The sequence below is a fragment of the Pezoporus occidentalis genome, unplaced genomic scaffold, assembly GCF_034315485.1.
Source record: "Pezoporus occidentalis ecotype Australia unplaced genomic scaffold, CSIRO_AGI_Poc_V1 ctg38, whole genome shotgun sequence".
Lineage (NCBI taxonomy): Eukaryota > Metazoa > Chordata > Aves > Psittaciformes > Psittacidae > Pezoporus > Pezoporus occidentalis.
In genome coordinates, this window is record NW_026915702.1 from 4,273,516 (window position 1) to 4,294,573 (window position 21,058).

General features: G+C 35.7%; 1 protein-coding gene across 4 annotated transcripts in view; it reads left to right on the plus strand.

Annotated features, from left to right (window-relative positions):
• Positions 1 to 20,760, plus strand: part of HGF (hepatocyte growth factor) — a 57,400-nt gene extending 36,640 nt beyond the window's left edge. For 2 of the 4 annotated variants that reach the window (XM_062631974.1, XM_062631975.1), the window contains exons 8-18: positions 2,900 to 3,074; positions 5,017 to 5,144; positions 6,646 to 6,748; positions 8,479 to 8,618; positions 10,714 to 10,752; positions 11,233 to 11,329; positions 14,062 to 14,136; positions 14,720 to 14,866; positions 15,563 to 15,669; positions 17,540 to 17,685; positions 19,884 to 20,760. In XM_062631974.1, the coding sequence (XP_062487958.1) occupies positions 2,900 to 3,074; positions 5,017 to 5,144; positions 6,646 to 6,748; positions 8,479 to 8,618; positions 10,714 to 10,752; positions 11,233 to 11,329; positions 14,062 to 14,136; positions 14,720 to 14,866; positions 15,563 to 15,669; positions 17,540 to 17,685; positions 19,884 to 20,054 (1,328 nt within the window). In that variant the 3' untranslated portion in view covers positions 20,055 to 20,760. Of the gene's footprint in view, positions 1 to 2,899; positions 3,075 to 5,016; positions 5,145 to 6,645; positions 6,749 to 8,478; positions 8,619 to 10,713; positions 10,753 to 11,232; positions 11,330 to 14,061; positions 14,137 to 14,719; positions 14,867 to 15,562; positions 15,734 to 17,539; positions 17,686 to 19,883 lie in introns of those variants that run through there. The other 2 variants (XM_062631976.1, XM_062631977.1) reach the window with 2 other exon arrangements.
• The last annotated feature ends 298 nt before the right edge of the window (positions 20,761 to 21,058 follow it).

Genomic DNA, 21,058 nt, shown 5'->3' on the forward strand with positions numbered 1-21,058 from the left:
AAAAGAACTGCTGAGTGTGGTCTCAAGACTCTTCCATCTCAGGACTCTGCACATCTGATGTTCATGCCCAAAGTTAATAAATATTAGATAATCACCTATGTGGGTGACAAGAGTAATTAGCTTCAAGAACAAGACCAGTACTGAATGGAGATGAAAGCTGTAGGCTTGGACAACCTGGGCACTTCTTAAGTTTGTCAACTGCCTTATAGTCTGCAGAGCACCTCTCCAAGCTTTTGAATGTCCCTGTGTGCATCCAGCCCACATGAACAGGGAGATTGTTCCCATCATGCCTATTTCAAGAAACCACTCGCTGAATAATTTCTTGGGCCTTTTTTGATAAATCTTGAGCTTTTTCCATGAGATTCAAGTGCCAGAATTGGACAGGTTGTTTCTGAAGGCACAAGCCCCAGGATTTCAGAATTAAATTTCAGAACTATTTTGGTGTCTCATTTTTCATGTTTGAAAATTAGACATTTGCAGGAAATGCAGGTGGTATAGCAAGAAGAGTTTGGAGGGGATTCTGTGATTATTTGGAAGGATAAATTGCTTTATTAATTCAATAAAACCATTCTAGTGATGTTTTTCATCACTAGAATTCTTATTGAGAGCTGCCACAAAGTAGTAGTAGCAGATAATCCATCACATGTTGAAGATTTTGAAGCAGTCTCTCTCAGCCATTATAACATAAGTCTTTACAGTAGTGGCCTTGCTATGTGAATATTAAGTTTGCCTACTTCCTTTAAATAGGGTATTTTGACACAGACAAATTTTTGTAATAAAATAATCTATAGATAGAAATCACTGTGCAAGCAGACCGCTAAGTTGTGTATCTGTAAATGTATAAGAAGGAATGCTCTACAGAATGACTCTATGGCCTTGCTTAAGTCATTTGATGCTTTAGTTATTAATTTCAGGCAAGTGATTTAAAAAAAAACAAACCAAAACCACACAATGATACATAAATGCCAACCTAATGACTTTCTCTAGTATGACTGAGTACAGAGTAGATGTACAGTTCATTAAAGTTGAAATAGTAACTTACTCTGGATAAATAAGGTCTTTCTAATATCATGTATTAATTTTATGCATTATTACAATTAATAAAGGAAACTTTTTGCTAGAATTATATAATTGTAACTTATTAATTTACTTGAGAAATATTATGCAGCCAGGATGCAATATGTGTACTGAAATTTATCATGGTAGATAACTATTTTTTTCCAAATTATACCCCACATCTCTTTCCTTTTTAATTAAAGCATCACAAATATTTTTTGAAAAGACTAATATGTATTTGAATGTGGCACAGCAACGTTTAGTCTAATCAGCTTAGGAGCTATTTTAGAATATGATTCCAATTTGTTTTCATATAATAGTTATGATGGAAAACTTAAATATACAGCCATATATTTATTTTAGATGCATGAATTTGTCTGTTTGTTGTTCAATTATTTTAAAAATGAGTAATAACGATTAGAAATACAGTTACTATCTGCAAGCTGTTTTGATAAATCCACTAGAAAGGGTGCATTTGCTGGCCTCTGGAAGCCTACTTGTGATACTTGCAGTGTCATATCCTTTTGGCTTTGCAATGAGCCTGGAACTCACAATCCTGCTGAAACAGGACAACCTTTACAGACAAAATGCCTTGCAAAAGAAGGACAGGAAATTAATTTGACCGTGAAACAGTGATGTAAAAACATCAACCAGATGAAGAGAAATTTTCTCCAGCTTGGAGAAATGTATAATTCAACTGCACAACTTGATGTTATCATCTGACAGGGAAGTGATCTTTAACGTGGAGGATTAGACAGCAAATCAGCCAAACCCATCTGTTATGACATTTGCTTTCCTTAAGATCCATATTCTCTGCAAGTTCATAGCACTGGCTCAAGTTAACCAGGAATGAACTACGTTATGAGTAATACACAAATATTGTTCTAACCACTGGAGCATTCAAACAAAACTAATTTAGGACTTTATTAACATACTTATTGCTGTCAACTAATACTTTTAAGGTAATTGATAAAATTAGTCTTGTGAACAATAACAGTTACCAACACATGGGGTTTTACTTGCAAAAATATTGTGTTGGGAGCTTTTTTGGGACACCGTAGAAATGTTGCTGTTGTAGTGTATTTAGTTTTGTACTACTTTGTCTATATCTGGTGCAATATCTGTGCTATTAATTTGCAGTTACAAAAATTGCATAAGAAATAAAAAGAGACTTTCAAGTTATGTGAATGAGTCATTTCAAAAACCACTATTTTTCTGAATTTGGTTCAAGACAGCCCACACCAGGATGAATGCAGAGCATATCAACATCTGTAAAAGATCTTGAGTCCGATGAATTTGTTAGTCTAAAACATTTGTCTGTCTGTAGAGAATACTGATCTTTGATTTCCAAAAACTGAGATTTTTTTCCCTCTGAAGCATAAAAAGAGAAAGTTCAAGGAGGATTCAGCACTTCCATAATAGGATTTATCCTTTATAATAGGATTTAGGTTTTTTTTTTGTTTTTTTGGTTTTTTTTATGTGCATCTTTTTTCCTGTGACTTGTTATTCTGGGAGTTCTTTGGAGAAAACCAATTGGGTTTTAATCCTGCAAACATGTATTAATGTGTTTAACAAGGTGTACTAACCAAAAGCTCTTAAATGTTGCCAATTCTTTGCCTGCATGTGGATAAACCAGCATAAGGTCTAACACCTATTTTGATTTCATGGGTGTTGTAAGTGTGAAGAGGAAAAGGTTATTTTGTAAAAGATGTGAGATATTGGCAATTTCACCAAATTGCTCCAGATACCACGATTTTAACTGCAATGTAGAGTTCAAACATGGCATCCTAAGCCAGGCTCAGTCTTAAGCATATCAAACAGCCTTTCTTCTTTGGGTCTGCAGATGAAAGAGTCATGAACAGCACAGAGGTAGCATCTGAGACGTCAACATGCATACAGGGACAAGGTGAGGGTTACCGTGGCACAGTGAACACCATATGGAGTGGGATCCAGTGCCAGCGGTGGGACTCCCAGTTTCCTCATCAGCACAACATTACTCCTGAGAACTTCAAGTGCAAGTGAGTAGATGCATGTGGGTATTGCTGCAATGGTAAAAGAGCTTAAAAAAAAGAGTTTTCAAAGGTTTAGAAATTCATGTTGCCAAAGTAGACTATAGGATCCCTGTACTTTCTCTGTAACCTGATGCTTTCCCTCTGCTTGCTGATGCTGAAAACCATTTGAACATGGGAAAATCAGTTCTTCAGATCTCAAAATATTAGTTCTAGATGAACTTGTGTGAAACTGTAGAAGGTTTTTTTATGGACTTTCTTTTCAAGCATATTTTCACTATATTTTAATTGATTATGAAGTGTATGGATGTTTTCCAAACTGGGACCTGAATCCCAGTAGTGCTGGTACGCAATATTGTTTTTCTTTCATGGAGGTAAGTACTTGTTCTCAGTTTTCATTACTCACTTTAACTTAATATGTCCTAAATGTTATCTAAGTGTAATCTCCTTGGCAACACTTGACATTATCTGTCTTTTCAATTCTTTTTCTGTCTCATTACTAAAAGTACTTACATGAATACAACTGCTTTTACCCACAGGACCACTAATCTAACCTTTCTGTACAGTACCTTTCCTACACTCCCAGGAAGTGAATAATCTGTTTCTTTTATGTAGTTACTTTAGTCATGCTCTTTCAGTCCTTTTTTTCATTGAGCATAGAGGAAACCTAGCTGACCAGCATGGACACAATGCCTGGTTTGTGCTAAATGTCCTTTATCAATGGCTAAATATCGGTTTGGGCTTGTGCTGGAGTTTAATGGTGCCAAACTTTCAAAGTAAAGAAAATATTCCAGTCTGAGTTCAAATTATCACCCTAATAATAGCTTGTTTGAGCAAAACAGGTTTGTTGTCTTAATTCTTTCACTGTTATTGTTCAGTTTATCAATCAAATACTGTGCATTTTACACATGTACTGAAAATGTAACAATCATCATTATAATGGAAAATAGGACTGATCCTGGGCTTCCTCTGTCAGTCTCAGAACCACCTGGAATTTACTGGGAAGTTAGTGGTTAAGCCTAATCCCACAGGTTTTTCGCAGACAAAACACCGCTTAAAATTGTGCTGTACCTGGGTAATGCTGAAGGATTAGGCCCCAAAATCTTACAATGCTCCTAGCAGTGTAGAGAGGTTAATATTAGTACTGTTTATTCAGCCGATGCTACATAAGTAAAATTAACAGAACCACTGGTATGACTGTTGAAAACTCACATGAGTAAGAATTATGGTATTAGGCTCAATTTTTTTCCATAGTCTGTTATCAGTAAGTGCTGCACATGGAAAAACGGAATGAAATATGGAGATGCACAGAACCTGGCAACAACTGTCAGGGGATGGGAAAATAAAACTTACAGTTAAGAGGTTTGACTATTTCATGTGAGCTGCAAGAGACATTTAAAGATGTTCCCTTGTGACTGACTTTTACTTTAAAGGTAACAGCTGTGTAGTATTTCTACAGACATCTTTTTTTTTTATGTTCCAAGATTCAGTCTCTTAAATGAATTGCTGACAGTCTACAGGACTCCATTTCTCTAAACTCAGCAGAGCCATTCAAAGCACAGGGAATTTTAAGCACTTTGGTAATGTTTGTATTTAAAAGCACTTGTAATGGATTGCAGGTGTATCCAGTGTCAGCTTGCATGCAAATTTTGACAGAGAATCCTGAATAAAAATAGCTGTATTGAAAATATTTTTAATCTTCAAATGAAATCTTCTATCCAGTCAAAACATAGTTCCTCTGAAAACTAATTCCCATAACCATATTATTACATTTACCACTCTTTTTTGACACTGTGTTCTTACTGGTTCCTCATCCGCTTGCACTGGACACTGATCGGTAATATCAGATCTTAAGGAGCCTATATAGTTGCTAATTCATGATACAAAGCAATAGAATGCATCAGTGGATTTAGGTTATCCCTGTTGTGAGCTAACATATTTATTTTTATAGGGATTTGAGGGAGAACTACTGCAGAAATCCAGATGGATCTGAATCACCCTGGTGTTTTACCACTGACCCAAACATCCGTATTGGTTATTGCTCCCAGATTCCTAAGTGCGATGTATCAAATGAGCAAGGTAACAGAGGAAAAGTCAATAACATGATTTTAAGTGAATGCTGTACTGTTCCAAATGGCAGATAGGCAGGCTTGAAAAATAGAGAAGTTGGTCTCAGTACATCTGTATTACACCTGTGTAGTTCTGCTTCAGCTTTATTTGCATATTTGGGATTCATCATGGTGTAAATGAGATTCACTTCTCAGTTCATGTTTTGATGCCAACAGGGAAAGCTACAGCAAAGATTTGTTATTGGATCTGATTTTTAGACAAGATAAATCAGTGTGCCATTTTATATTAACTGGAGATACATTTTATATTAACTGGAAATCTGTTCTACTCTTTGACCTTTCTTAGCTTGAAAGCCCTTTTCCCAGAGCTAAGACAATTTCCTTAGTTTACAGTCTATTTATAACTGCATATGAGACCACCAAAAACAATTTTTTAAATGTATTTTTTTCCATGTACTCCCTTTTCTATAAGATGTTGAGCTGAAAGAAAGCCACATGGGACTTCACATGTAACCTCTTAGATTCAAGCTGTTATCTCTGCCTGTAAAGTCCACTCCAAGTCTTCAGGCAAATGTTTTTCCCATGAGGTCTTTGTAATACTCTAAGGAGTACTATTGCATCCTGAGAACTGATGTCAATCACAGCATAAACTGAGGTTAGGACATCAGACCTGTGACCCTATATTAGGTTGCATTAAGATCTCCATCTTTAAATTCTAGCCTTTTTTCCCCTTAAAATTTGAAAAGTTGCAGTTGCAAAAGTTAGTCAGAGAAAGGACTAAACTTCGTCTTTCATTTTGTATTTTCTGTAAAGTATCAATTATCCAAAAGTAAGAATACTGATGAATATGAATTGAAATACTTCATGCAAAAAGTCTTTATAGTAGTGATCATTTTAAACAATCCATTTGAAAAGTCTCAGAAAGGCTTATGATGAAAGCTTATGAATTAAACATGACTTCTGCTGGAGCAAACAGGCAAGTTTCTGAATTACATTAAAATTAAAGTCATGTTGATTTTTTTTTGTTTTGCCAAAGTAGAATTTAAGTCTAGGATTATATACTCTTGCCAGTATCCAGAATCTACATAAAGGCAAGGTTTTTCAAATAGGCTGAGGGCCTGGTTTTTTAGGATGAAGGAATAGCGGTGCGTTTTTGCTTTGTTTTGTATACAGCAGCTCCTGACAATTTTCAGAATATTCTGTGTGACCATTTTAAATTAACCATAAACTATTTATGAAGGAAATTTTTCCAGTTTATCTAAATAAGATAAAGTTTAAAATGCTACCGTTTTGGGAATGAGGGCCTCAAGCAGGACATTATGTATCTAACTGTGAAAACTTTCTCCCATTTTCTTTCTGATTTGATTTATACAGTTGGCTGATTTATACTGTATAGTGTTTGCTAAATATAACACTTGTCTTTAATTATTTGGATTACTGATGGAAATGAGGAGTTTTCAAAGCTGCACAATCACCTTCCACTTCTTTTTGTCTCAACATCCTTTGTTCAGATTGTTATCGTGGCAATGGAAAGAGTTACATGGGGAACCTATCCAAGACAAGATTTGGGCTAACTTGCTCCACATGGGACAAGAATATTGAAGACTTACGTAGGTGTGTATATATAAAACAAAAAGAGATGGTTCAGTGAGTCCTGAATAAATACTGCCTCCAGATGGCATCTCTTTTTCTTCTGCAGTGATTCTAAAATAGCCCCTTATGCCCTGGAGCTTTCAGTATCTTTTTTTCTTTTTTTCTTTCTTTTTCCCTTTAAATGTATTACACAACATGTCTTTTTTCAGGCTAACCACTAATTGCAGGCTTTGGGATGTTTCTTAGTGTTTAGTTTACTGGCCTGGTTTACCAGGCCTTACTTTGTCCTTGAAAGTTTTGTTCTATGAGAGAATAGCAGGAATGAAGTAGGAAACAGTTATCTCATCAATCTGATCTCATAGCTCATGCTGCTTGAAGCAGGAGCCTTTAAACTACCTAAGCTCCCTTGCAGCATGAAACTGAATCTTGAGACTATGACCTAATGATACTGACATCAAATGACATGAAAGGAACTTGTAGTTTCTGTTGTTTATCATATTCAAGTAGTGGAAATGGCAAATTGCTTTATTTGTTAATGTAAAAAGTGAATCAGCAGTAAGTACAAAAGAAGTTGTGAGTTTTCAAGACTATTTTGATCACGTGCTGTCTTTGCTGGTTCAGAATAGTAGATCAGTAAATGACAAGAACAAGGACTTCCACATACTGCACAAAGAGATTCATCAAAAATTTTCTATGTATGAGATATTACACACATTAGTGTCTTGGAAACAGTTTTTCCTTCATTTTCCTTTAGTTTCTGAGGTAGATGTGATTATTTCAGTATTACCTTTGGTACTTGTTGAGTTAGTGCTCACGATCACCACAGTCATAGTACCCAACATATTGCCCTCTGGAATTTGGCAGAATACATATTCCAGCATGCTGTCCATGTAAGGAAGGAAGAGGTTTATGATCATGCATTCTGAGAGCTCTAATAGGTCTTCAGTTAGCTGTGAATGAGACTGGATGCTTGATGCAATTGCATTCATACAGTCTTGAGCACAGATGAGCCTTTTTTCTCTTACTCCCACAAATTTTCCGTCTGGGAACATCTTTCGGGAGCTACCTGTCTCACTGCAGCAGTTACTCTGCTTATGTGTGTGCTAGAGGCAGCATGCTTGGATGGTTATGAACTGAAAAAGGGAGTGCAGCTGTGACTTAGGAATCTTGTGTCTATCTGATAAGCCAGAAATAAACAGATTTCTTTGCTTCAGATTTTTACCCCAAATTTTCACTTTTAGAAGTGCCCCATGTAGGTTTGCAATTTAGACCTATTGCTGCAGTTTGTCTGAGCCATTCATCCTTCTCCTTGCCTGCTGCTCAGTCTGCCTAACTTTCTTGTGTTTGTCTTTGCCTAAGATTTCTCTTTGCAGATTCAGTGATCCCTGGTACTAGCTGTAAATCTGGAGGAAGAAGGTACCTGTGCTGCCAGAGAGGCCTGTAGATTTGCTGAGGGCAACACATACTCTCTTCTAATCAGTGTAATGATCCCTGCTGAGGGTGGCAGACCAATAAACCTCCCAGCTGTCCAGTGGACACAGAGCTTAAAATATCAACCAGAGGAAACTTGGACCCAGATCCAGCAAATATTTGGGTCTCATCTTCCCTTTGATTTTAACCAGCCCTAAACCCTGACCTGTAGGCTTCTCAATCAGCTAATATTACAATGTGGAGCAAGGCAACATTTAACCTTTGAAAATTTGGGCTATAGTATAAAGCTTTTCAGCACTTCAATTTTTTTTTCCCTGTAGGCATATACAAATATTCAGAGAACCAGATGTTAGTAAACTGAAGAAAAACTATTGCCGCAATCCAGATGATGATTTTCATGGTCCCTGGTGTTACACAGATGATCCTCTCGTTCCCTGGGATTACTGCCCTATTTCTCGATGTGAGTACTTGGTATGCCTCAGGCGTTGTCAACTGTGCAGTCCCAGTGAAGCCATTGTGTCACATGCGTAGGCATACCTTTGTACTGTCACTTGTGACAGCAGATAATATGTGATTCTATCAAGAATCGATTGTGCATGACTGAGAAGGAACGGACAGAAGCTGCTTGTGTAATATATGAACAAGGGGTCATTTTCCTTGACCAGCTTGGAGATTTCAAGGCTTATTTATGCAGCAGGAGCATAAAAGGGCTATTACAGATGGTTAAACATTTTCCAACAGATCTAGCTATTGAATAAGTGCTGGATGGAGACAAAGAATTGTCTAGTGGTCAGAAAGCTGGCTATGGCCTCAAGAAACCCGGAGACAGTTATCTTCTGTGCTACAAGCTTCACAGACTCTTTGTGTGATCTGTATTTGTTTGTCAAGTTAGGATAACTCACTACATATATGCTGAAGTGTATATGTGCTATATAGATTAGATTCTGCTTTTGGATGTTTATGGGATGATTTAATTCCTGGAAAGAACTAGGAGCATCACACCTCCAAAGTTGCATGTTAAAATCTAAATAGCTTAAATAAACAGAATTAAAGACCCTAGGGAATTCAGTAATAGACTGATGTTCAGTGGAAAAGGATAGGTTTATGCTGAAAAATGTGCAATTCCCATTTATGTTCTTTTTTTTTTTTCCAATTCTTATTTCTAAATCACTGTGCTGTATATCCTGAGAGAACAATTAAAAGGTAAATCATGCCTTTGAATGCATGTCTGTGATCTGTAGAGGTTAAAGATAATGTTACATTCATTCCTAGCAGCAACCTGCTGTGTTCCCTCATAATCTGAACTGCAGCATCTCTAAGAGGTGATACTTCAAGTCTCAGGTGATATTTTGGCATCTATGTAAATAGTAAACAAACTACAAAAGGTTATTTGTGTCAATGTAGATAAAGAACAACAGCTGAAGGAATATAAATTTTATTCATTATAAATAGTGAATATATAAGTTGGTTACCTGTATCTATGAATTCCTAAGGAAATATTCACAGCAAACATTTATAGGTTATATGGCAATGGTATTATGGTTTCTGGAATCAACCTCCAGAAATGGAATATGTCTGTTTTACAATTGTAACTCATATGGACTAGTATTAAACTACTAGTAGCTCACTCAGGTACTGATAACCATCTTAACCAGTACAGAAAAATGCTAGCAGTTCCCAAATGTACTCACTTGATGCCTTTATCTGGTCTCAAACAGCCCTCACTCTTTATATATGTATATGCACATATGTATAGATACATATATACATATGCATACACATACACATATGCATATATGTATACATACGCATGGAAATTTAGCTATGTATATAAATGTATACCTTTAGAGAGGGAGAGAGGGATTTACTTAATGGTGGAAATCTAGTCAGATGAGACTGTTTCAATTTTACCTGGGCAAATTTTTAGTAGCTGCACCTATAACTCTAGCTTGTAATGCTGGGTCACTCTGCAGACTTTGCTGAAGGCAAGAACTTTGAACGAGGTCTAAGCAAGGTCATTGTAACTGTATTTTGACTTGGACTAGGTGCAAGAGCCAAACCAGATTCTGGGTAACACATATTTTGATAAGATTTTTGCTGATAACAAGGGAAAAGGAAATTTGAAGTTTCAAAGGTTTTCAAGGAGATCAGGATTTTTCATTAAATCTGATTTATATTTAATTATGTGACTTCAGTACTTTATGAAAGCTTATATGAAAGTCACAACTTCATTTTTCAGCACTTGCTTTTACAAATTAAATATATAAATTGAACATAATAGATAGTCTGATGTATTCAGGATTCAGCCAAGAAGGAAAATGTTTTAAACTCCTGTTGCAAAATATTTAATTATTTAATTCTACTGGGATGAAATTCCGCCTTCCTGTTAATCTTTACTAAACTGTGCTTTTGCAGAGTAATAAAGGAATCACTGAAGTTTAAAACTTTGTGAACTATTAAAATTTAGAATATGTCATTTGCTGTTTATTTTTATTTTGTTCAACTGTTAGATATGTTTTAATTTTGTATTATGGCTATCTTATGTGTCTGCCCAGGTGAAGGGGATACAACTCCTACTACAACCAGCTTGGATGGTAAGTAAATCTGCAGAAGTACTGTCCAATGCATGTATTGCATCCTCTAAGACTAGCCATTTCTTTCCTGTTGGGAAATAAAAGAAAGATCAGTTAAAGATTAAAACCAATGCAGATTAAGAAAAATAGCTTTTACAAGAGGAAAATGTGGAACAGTTTTATTATACTCTTTTACATATACTCACTATCCTGTCCTGCCAGTGGTGAGATATGGTAATGATTTACAATGTTTTCTTTATAACTATGTAAATCTCAAAAAAAAACCCCTCATTTAAATATATATATTTTATATTGCCAATTAATATTTATATAGACTGACTCAGCTTCACTGAAATAGGTTTGATGCTCTAGAAGTATATTTCGATAGCGCAGGGAAGTTAATCCGTAATAAATATTGACCTTCTTGTGGTCCTTATGTGCAACTGTACAGGTTTCCTACCGCTTTTTTTAGTAAAATGTGATCTCTGGACCTGCTTTCAGATACTGTCATTCCTTGTGCCTCAACAAAACATTTGAGAGTTGTAAATGGAATCCCGACACAAACTAACGAAGGATGGGTGGTTAGCTTGACATACAGGTAACTATAACGTTGATTAGAAAGATAATACATGTACTAATATATTGGGTTTGGAGCTGTAGAACTGGCCATAATAAGAATGCTTCTGGATTGCTGTTAAATTCTGTAAAAGCAGAAAAGCAGCATTCCGGCAACATCAGGTGATTTTATAGTGTTCACTCTGTCAGTGAAATATTTACATGTTCATTGTCGCTAACTTACACACATGAGCTTGTGAAGCATTCATAGCATTCTGCTTTTTTGATTAGCTGCTGCAAACCTTTTCATAACATTGGCTTAGCATCCAGTACTAAACTGTTTATTTTAGAAACTGTTACAAAAAAAAATTGAGTTTCATATAAATATTTTCACTTCAACAGCAGTGCATTTAGTTGAGAAGTGTTGGATTCAGGATTTATATCCATGTCAAATGTAGCTTTCTGCTCATACCATTGCATACAATTTAAAGTAGGAGCTATAAGGAAATCCTTTTCATTCTCTAAACCAAGACCCTAACATGTACAGCTGGAAATGTGTATTACATTGTGGCAGATCTTAAGTTACTACTGTGTAAAAGCCAGAACATAAATTACCATTTCCTATGTTCATTACTCTGGTTCGTAACTCATCAGCTGGAAGTGTTAATATACCTCATGTATCTGCCCTGTATCTTCTATAATGAAAAAAAAAGAAAACCCAAAACCAAAAAAAAAAACAAACCGCAATGTTGTTTGTTTTTTTTTTGTTGTTGTTTGTGTGTGTGTCTGGTGATATAAACTAAGATATGGCTCAATTCTGTTACCTTATGATTGCCCATCTCCTTTAAAACCGTGTTGAAACCAGGTCTTAAATGGAAAAATGGAGTAAAGATAAACCTCTTTGTTTTCTACACTGCTTCATTGCTAGAGAAATTCTGGGGTCCTTCCCATTCTTGATGATCTTTGCATCTTATGAGATCAAATCAGATCTAGACCTTTCTGGAAGGGTAGTGGAAGATCCAGAAAGACATTTCTAAGGGACCATCACTCTATTCCTAGACTAAATAACCAATCAGGTGTTCTGAATCATTCCTGGAAAAGTTTATCTGTGCACTTGCTTTTAAAGCAGCCTTGATGTTTGAGGAACTTTTAGACAGGTGAGGTGAATTACGTCTGGGTGCCTAGAAATTAAATAATTTACGTTAAGCCAGTTGAACTTGGATTTTGTGCTATGCAACAAAATTCCATGAAGTAGATGTGTGCTTAAATGATTACAGATTCTTCTCTGAAAACGGGATTCCTGGAATACTCCAGCAGCAAAATATATTTTTGAGTATTACATGTGTGCGTAAAAATGTAGTTTTATTTTTGTATTGTTACCAAGGAAGCAAATAGAATGTTGTCTGAAACAAAAACTTAATCTCCTCAGGACTTTTGCAAAAATCTAACTGCACACCTCAAAATGGAATTGCCATGTCTGAATGGTTAAGGCTTAGTGCAACATAGGTACTTGTATTCATATTTGGTAACCAATGCCCACTTCTAAATATTTAATCAATCAATGTCAAAATTTCTTATATATTCAATCCAGATCCTCTTATAAGGTGAATTTAAGTGTATTTGAATGAATCTAATCTATTTCATTGAATCAGTTCTGGATTTGTCCCATGTTTAAATAGTAAGTTTAACCTTCTCATGTGTAGTAGTCAATCTTCTAAAGCAGAAGATACAATCTTATAAATTCATTTTGATAATTAGTGGTGTAAACATAACACGGAAGTATACATATGCTCCCTGATTGTGACATTTTTTTGTAATAATACTGGGCACAATGTATATTTTAGAAAGAATCCAACCTTTTGGATCAGATATTTTGTTCCTCAACCAAAATACAATTAAAAAAAAACTAATGTAGGCAAGCATCTGTGTTATTCTGCTGTCTTTGAAATCCATACAGAGCCTGGACTCCTTCCAGAAGTTCTTCGCAAAGCTTTGAGCATTTGTGCGATTTGAATTTATAAATTCCAAGATTTTAAGCTTTTCCTGAATTGCTGACAATTCTGATTCACTTGCCAAAGAGCTTCAGAAAATAAATGTGATTTTGGAAGCAGAAAGAAGGAAACTAATTAATCTGCATTCCACGGTCGTCTTTATTTTTAAAAGAACTGTCACGCTTAATTGCTTTAATTTTACTTGATATATTATGCGGTAGGTTTTCCATAATCATATGTAGGATGTCACACATTGCAGATTGTTTCCAACTGAAATATGTGGGGACAGAAGTCTCACAGGACTTGTAATCAAATAGGAACTCTCCACCTTGAGGTCAAAGCTTTGAATAATACCTACATGAATAATGATCAAATGTTGTTTACATCTGGTGGCAGTTTGGGGACTTGCTTGAGTGTTTCAGTCCAGTTCCTATTACAAAGAATTAGCTTGCCTTTTTTACTATTATTATATTTTTTTTAATTAGGTTTCATTACAAATTCAGTTTTGAAACAGCTAAATGAACAGAGTGACTTTCTCTTTGCTCTTGGTTTTTACACATTGGAGTAAATCTCTGCAAGTTCATGTTACTGTAAGTGTTGAAACTTAGGGCAGAGAGATAGAGATGTGTTTTTTGCAGACTGACAGTCGTCTACCTTTCACCAGCATGGGGAAATACATACATACATACATGGGGAACAAAAGTATTATTTAAATGTTTGGAATATGTAGAAAATCATTCTATTACCTCTTTTTTTATTTTTTTTTTTTTCTTCTTTCTCCCAGGAATAAGCATATCTGTGGAGGTACTTTGATAAAGGAAGAGTGGGTTCTAACAGCAAGGCAGTGTTTCCCTTCTCGGTACAGTAGTCTGTAGTTTTGCAATATTGAAATGCGTCTATTTTTGGAATCTTATCAGCACATCACTTCTTCAACTTAAATGAAGCTTTTTTTTCCCCTCCTGTTTGGCTTTAACACTGCTTTTCTGACATAAAAGGCCTGTGGGACCTTGGTATTATCTGTTTTTATTGTTGTTAATCTAAAAGCGTTCTGGCTATTCAACATAGAAGTATAAATATATTTTCCAATTCTAATGATTAGACAGTTGCCTCTTTATGAAAATAATCTCATGCTTCTGCTTAGCTGGACAAAATAAAATAGAAAACTTGGACAAATCCCCCAAAAAAAACAAAGGTTTATATTGTCCAAAGATCTAAATGTTTGGATACAATTAGAAAACAAAAATTAGATTTTAGTAATAGTTAAAATTATGTAACGGCTTCAGACCAAAAGCTTACATCAGAGCATGTTGATTTTGGAATAGAAGTTGGCAGCATAAACCCATTTCTGGTGAAGAGTATTAGTTAAGATCTAACATTTTAAACAGTTTTTTAGTTATTGTATCATATGCTTGTCAAAATCCTAACTAACTTGCCTCATTTAGGTACAAAGATTTGAAAGATTACAAAGCCTGGCTTGGAGTCCATAATATCAAAGGAAAGGGAGAGGAGAAGCACAGGCAAGTTCTGAATATCTCCCAGTTGGTATATGGCCCTGCAGGATCAGATTTGGTCTTACTGAAACTTAGCAGGTTAGTAGCCATTATTGTGAATTCCAGAACTTTCAACCAAAGAATGAGATTCTTTCTAAATAAGACTTTCAAATTCAGTTCACTGCCATCTTTGATACTGCATTTGATACCGCATGATTATGATGTCTCTATAGAATAAACTTCTAATGGAAAGAAATTTTAATTGATATATGCAGAAATGCAGATTTATCAACCTCGATCAGGAAGCAGATGTGACTACTGAAAAATTGTGCCTATATGCTTTTCTAGATAACTTTTCTAACCACGTTTAGGTTTGTTAGGAAGGTTTTTTGGTTTGGTTTGTTTTTCATTTTGCTGTTTTTTTTTAAATAACAATCCACATGCACTAGTATATGGTCTTATTTTATAGAATAAGCACCAGATTGTAACTGAGATCCCTGTGTATATATGAACTTTCAAACTTTCTCCATATTAACAAAGCTGTATATTCAAACAAAATGCCATCATTACTTACTTTTAAGATGAAAACCCAAGTTAAATAGCACAATAGTGCTGACAGCGTTTCAAGAAATCTTTTGACAGTTAACAGCTGTAGCACAAAAAATAGGTAGAAGAATCTATCAAAGATGGAAAAGAATTGGCAGAGGTTTTAATTCCTGTTGAAGTTATTTTTCAGATATATTTTAAGAAGTTAAGTAAAATTTGCTGTATCTATTATTTGTTTTCTCTTTTCAGACCTGCCATATTGACAAATTTTGTAGAAATAATCCGATTGCCCATTTCTGGATGTACCATTCCAGAGAAGACCAGTTGCAGTGTTTATGGATGGGGATACACTGGATGTAAGAAACTATTTTTAAAAACTAAATGAATGCATTGACAGCTTACTTCCTCTTGTCATTATAGGTGAGACTGATGGTATTGCCTGATGCCACGATTGTGCAACAAGTTTTTTGTTATAAAATGCAGTTTCGATTTTTTCCTAATTTTGTAACTCTTTGAGCATTTCACCTGAGATCATTTAATATTAAATGTTTTCTCTAGTCCAACTTTTATTTTTTGTTTGTTTAATGGACAGGCGAAATGGTTCAAACATTTCAAAGAATGAACTAGCAAAATATATTGTTCTACATGTTTACAAAATCTGGCAAAATTATTTTGCAGAGTTCTAAACCTTTTTTGAAACATTCCAATTCATCTACTTGAGCAGTCTTTCTGTATGCTAAAGCAGGCCACCCTGTGGAAAAACTAACAGAGTCATGTAATCAAAGGCATAATTAACATATACAAAGACATTGAGCTAAGGATGCACAGACAGCCCTAAGTCTGGCATTCCCTAACTTTTCAGTACTTGACATTGCAACCTTACTAATGTTTATTAAACACAGGTTTTATGTGAAGTAAATAGAAATATGTGAGAGAACAGACATTTAGTTAGCCTGGTAAATACTATATTTGCCTAATTATGTGTTGATGATAAAGTTAATAGCTGCCAGTTGACAATAATTACTACAATAATTGCTGTGCTCAAATGTCATTTTGCCACAGACCCTGAGTAAGCAGCAGCAACATATTCATGCTCTCCTGGAAGCAGAGCAGAAACTAGACCATAATCCTGAGGCTCTCTTCTTTGTAGCCATTACACTGTGTTCCTTTGTGGGTGGCAAGTAATCTGTACCAGCCCTTTCCCAGATGACTACATTTGGTGTTCCCAGCATGGCCATATTAACCATCCTCTGCAGGGAATGGCTGTCTGGAGGACAGGAAAGTCAGGCTGGAGCATGGTGCAGCACTGCAGGAAAGCTTAGCTTACTAGAACTGATAAGGAATTTGAAATGCTGTGGAGTTACATAATGCAGTGAATACATAACATCTGTCTTCCAAGGGCTTTGTACTATATTATTTTATGCATTACTTATTATAATCCTCACAGCACTCAAGGCAGGAAAGCAGTAAGTGTTACATCTATTTTTTTTCAAGAAAACAGGATAAAAAGTCAGTGATGGGAGAACTTGTTGTTTTCTTTTGATGGCTAGGCAGAGAATGGGCAAGTCTAGGCCCTTTATTTATCTTTGCAGCTTGTACAGACTTGTCTTTCGACATATAGAACAAGAGTAAGCTCCACAGGGCTCCTGCTTCCTGACCTTCACACTGATGAATGGAGATTGCACAAGGCTGTGGCTCTGCCCTTGCAGGCACAGAGTCATTCAGTGTAGCTGAGCCACCACAGAATAAGAAAGACTCTGCTCTCTTACAGTATTTTTCAAGTCACACTTCCTTCCTTAGGCCGTGGCAGGCACTCATACATGCTAAATTGTGTTTGAAGCAGGGAGCAAAATCCTTACTCCACTCATGGGAGAGACAATATTCTCAGCTCTGATTTCTGTGATGCAACAGGGCAAGCTGGTGGTGAACTGTAGGGTAAAACCAGATACCTATCCCTTGCTTCTAATACAAAAAACTTCTCCAGATATCTTGAGAGAACTGAACAGACATGCCCACCAAACAAATTTCTTGCAAATCTCATTTGCAGCAAATATAAGAAATCCAAAAGACAAATGCATGGTGAGAATGGGGATGGACAAAAAATGTGATTACTGGTGGGAAAGTACAATAACTGAAGTTACATGAGTAAGTTTATTTGGACTTGTATCTTCAATTTCTTTTTTTCCTTAAAATAGAATAAAGTTTTCATTCTCTTTCCAATCCTAGTAATTAACTACGATGGTCTTCTTCGGGTAGCAAATCTGTTTGTTTTGGGAAATGAGAAATGCAATCAGTATCTCAAAGGGAAGATCATTGTGAATGAGTCAGAAATCTGTGCTGTGGCTGAAACCATTGGTGCTGGGCCTTGTGAGGTAAATATCACATTTCCTAATACATTCTGAGGAGCCATCAGCTAGATATAGTTTACCAGAAATAATTTAGCGTGTTTTTTTTGCAACTATTATCTCTGCATTAAACTTTTTACACCAAAAGACCCCCTCTTTTAATATTTTGCACCGGAAAATTATTTATTTCTAGTGACCTATTTTCAGCAAGAGTGCAGGAAAAGATTTCTTCACTTCAATTCTACCGTACCACCACCCTAGTAAAAGATTTGCATGAATGTTAAATATAATCACATGACTAAACACTTTACTAGACTGGGACAAATTTCTATTTGTATAATAAGGGCTACAGTGGGCTGTGTGCTATCAACAGCAGCATATTTTGATTGAGCAGAAAGCAAAGCCTGGAGCAAATTTAACTGTTTGATTAGATGAGGACTTGTATGCAAAATACAGAAAAGTCATTGCTCAACAGAGCTGATAAAGTTATGAGGGAAGAAGAAAGATCAAAAAATGTACTGAGTTTCAGTATTAGTCAGAAAGGCGAAGCATTTGGTCTTCCTAATCAAACCTGAGCACATATCAGTGAGGACAGCAGAAACCTACCTCAGTAAAAAGTATGTAGTTCAATATTGTTTTGCTTGGGATTAGATTTGATGATGGAGAAAAGACATCTGAGGAGAAATGCTGTAAATCACTTATTACAGAAAGATATAATTTTTCATGTGGAAAATCATCCTGATATATAGAAGGAGGACAGTCATAAACATTATTATGCATTTAATATCTGGGACAGATGGTTTGCTAATAGTGATCTTAACCAACTAGTAAAATTTTCTCTACCCAAGCATTCTACCAAACCATGGTAAACTGAGGTCTTCAACTGACTGAAGCCTCTTCCTTTTATTAATTTTCCACATGATCATTATTTTATTGCAAAGTATTTTCTTCAAAATCAAATATTTAATCATAAGTGAGCTCTTCGGCATGTCAAGGCTTATAAATGAAACATCTGCATGGAAGTCTGCAGGGGATCCTGCACTTTGTTTTCTCCTGCTGGAAGAAATGGACTGAATTAATATTAGCAATCAGTCTTAATGACTGCATGGTTTCCTGCTCCTTGAGTTCTCCTTTGAAGCTACTTTCCTCAGCAGAGAGCAGGCAGAGAAACAAAATCAAATTGGCAGGTGAAACTCCACTCCTGAAAGTGTTTTATGAGCTGCTCTGATGGTACTGACATAGTTCATTGCTCATGTGGGAACTAATCTGCAGTCAGTCAGGAAAAAAAATCTTCATCAAATAAAGGTCAGGCGTTGTTGTTTCTCTGGTGATCCGGAGAGATTACAATGCTACTTGTCAGCTTTTATTTTTTGAAACAATTATCTCACTATCTGATACGGACATTTACTGTCTAGCTTTGCAGGTAGTTTGCTAGGTTCAGTGTATGTTTTGCCTGGGTAAAAGCTGCAGTGTCTGTTTTGAACATAGTGTCTATGTTGTCCAAGATCTATGTGAATGTATCTAAATTACTGTTTCGGTGTATTTGGAATGATGTATTTTAGTGCTAAATAAGACCGAGATCTGAGTTGGCCATACTCCAAATTTTCTCTGAATGCATGTACTGGTGCATAGATGTCTCCACTCAGAATGCTGAACAAGAGCATTTTAAAAAGTTACATCTCAAAATTGTGTCTACAAACTATTACTTTTTATTATATTTGGAATTCTCCCCCTTTCTTATTAGTATGCGTAGATTCTTATTCTAGGGCCTTGCAAGATGGTGGCCTGACAGAAGAATATTAACCTGGCTTTGTCAGTAGTCTTTGATGCAAAGCCTTTTACCATAACACAGATGTTTATCAGTCAACTCACTTTCTGCTTATCTTGCTTATATGCACATAAGCAAGTGTTATGCTTGCAGGTAACTGAAAGAGGACAGTAAGGTCTGATAGTCTGAAGTCACTAGAATCGCATGGAAAGATCCATCACAGGGTTTAATTTGCACAGGATGCAATCAAAGATTAAAGGCTAACCTTGACATTGATTCTCCTAAATTCTGGCTGTGGAAAAGATATTGGAATTTGTTTTTTTGTCTTATGGCAAGAATAATTCTATTGCCTGTTCATTGAGCTAGGTCGCTGCCAAAAGACACCAGTCAGTAGGAGACAGGTGGGAGCTGTGTCTTGAAGCATTTTGAGAAGTGTCATTCTTTATTTTTTTCCTAGAGAGATTATGGTGGTCCTTTGGTTTGTGAACAAAACAGACTGAAGATAGTAGTTGGTGTCATTGTTCCTGGCCGTGGATGTGCCATTCGAAATCGTCCTGGGATTTTTGTTCGAGTCTCATATTATTCCCGGTGGATACACAAGATTATGATGACCTACAGAAAACCCTGAAAACTTGACAACTTCCATTCAGAGAAAGATTTTGGACAGCATGGAATTAATGTGTAATGTAAAGATCAACAATTTTTTAACTACTTGATAGTCAAGTTCATTGAGCTTCTTTTAGTATTTATGGGTGGTTTTGGTGTTTTTGTCTATCAATCAGTGTTGTTTTATAAATGTTGGAGTGACTTACAGTATATGCAAGTATGGTGACATATCTCCTGAAGATACTTGAATGGGTAAAAAATTTTGCAAAAACGTTACTGGATGATAAAGGTTTCTTAGGAATAGATCATATGACCTCTTTTATGCTGCTCTTCAGATTATTTTAGGAGGAGAATCGAATCACAGTTTTATTTATCACGTCTTATTCTTTCTATGAGCCGTATATTTCTCTTCGTATATTACAAAAGACCTATTGAGAGATATATGCATCTGTCAAGGACAGCATACATGATCATGTTTCTCTTTAGCCCTTATAAGAGGTCAATATTTCATTAAAAAATAATCTCTTTAGAAATTAATCTTTTCATTATTGATGGACTTTGACAAGCCTGCTGCAAGCAGAGTTCTCATAGAAGTCAATATAACTTCCTTTTACATAGTGGTTATAGAGCCTAATTCTGCACTTAGTTCCTCCAGTGCGTATGTGGTCCCATAATAGAGATCTCAAAATCCCTTTTGGATGAAGGATGAGACATAAAAGTGGATTGGTTAGTAACTATCAATCATTTGTTTATAACATATAACCATAGATATACAATGCCAAAAGTGTATTTCATACAGATTGAAAAATTAGTCCTGATTAGCTACTGGCAAACTTTGGCCATTGAAAGAAATTTCAATCAAATATACCCAAATCTTCCTCAATAGACAAGTGTTAAAAACTCAGCTGATTCTAATTATTTCGTGTAAGTAACTATTTGCAGCAGGAAAAAGAACACTTAGAATAGTTGGATCTGGCACCTGACTGAGAGACTTAATACTGGGAAAAGTAAGTTATACATTAATAG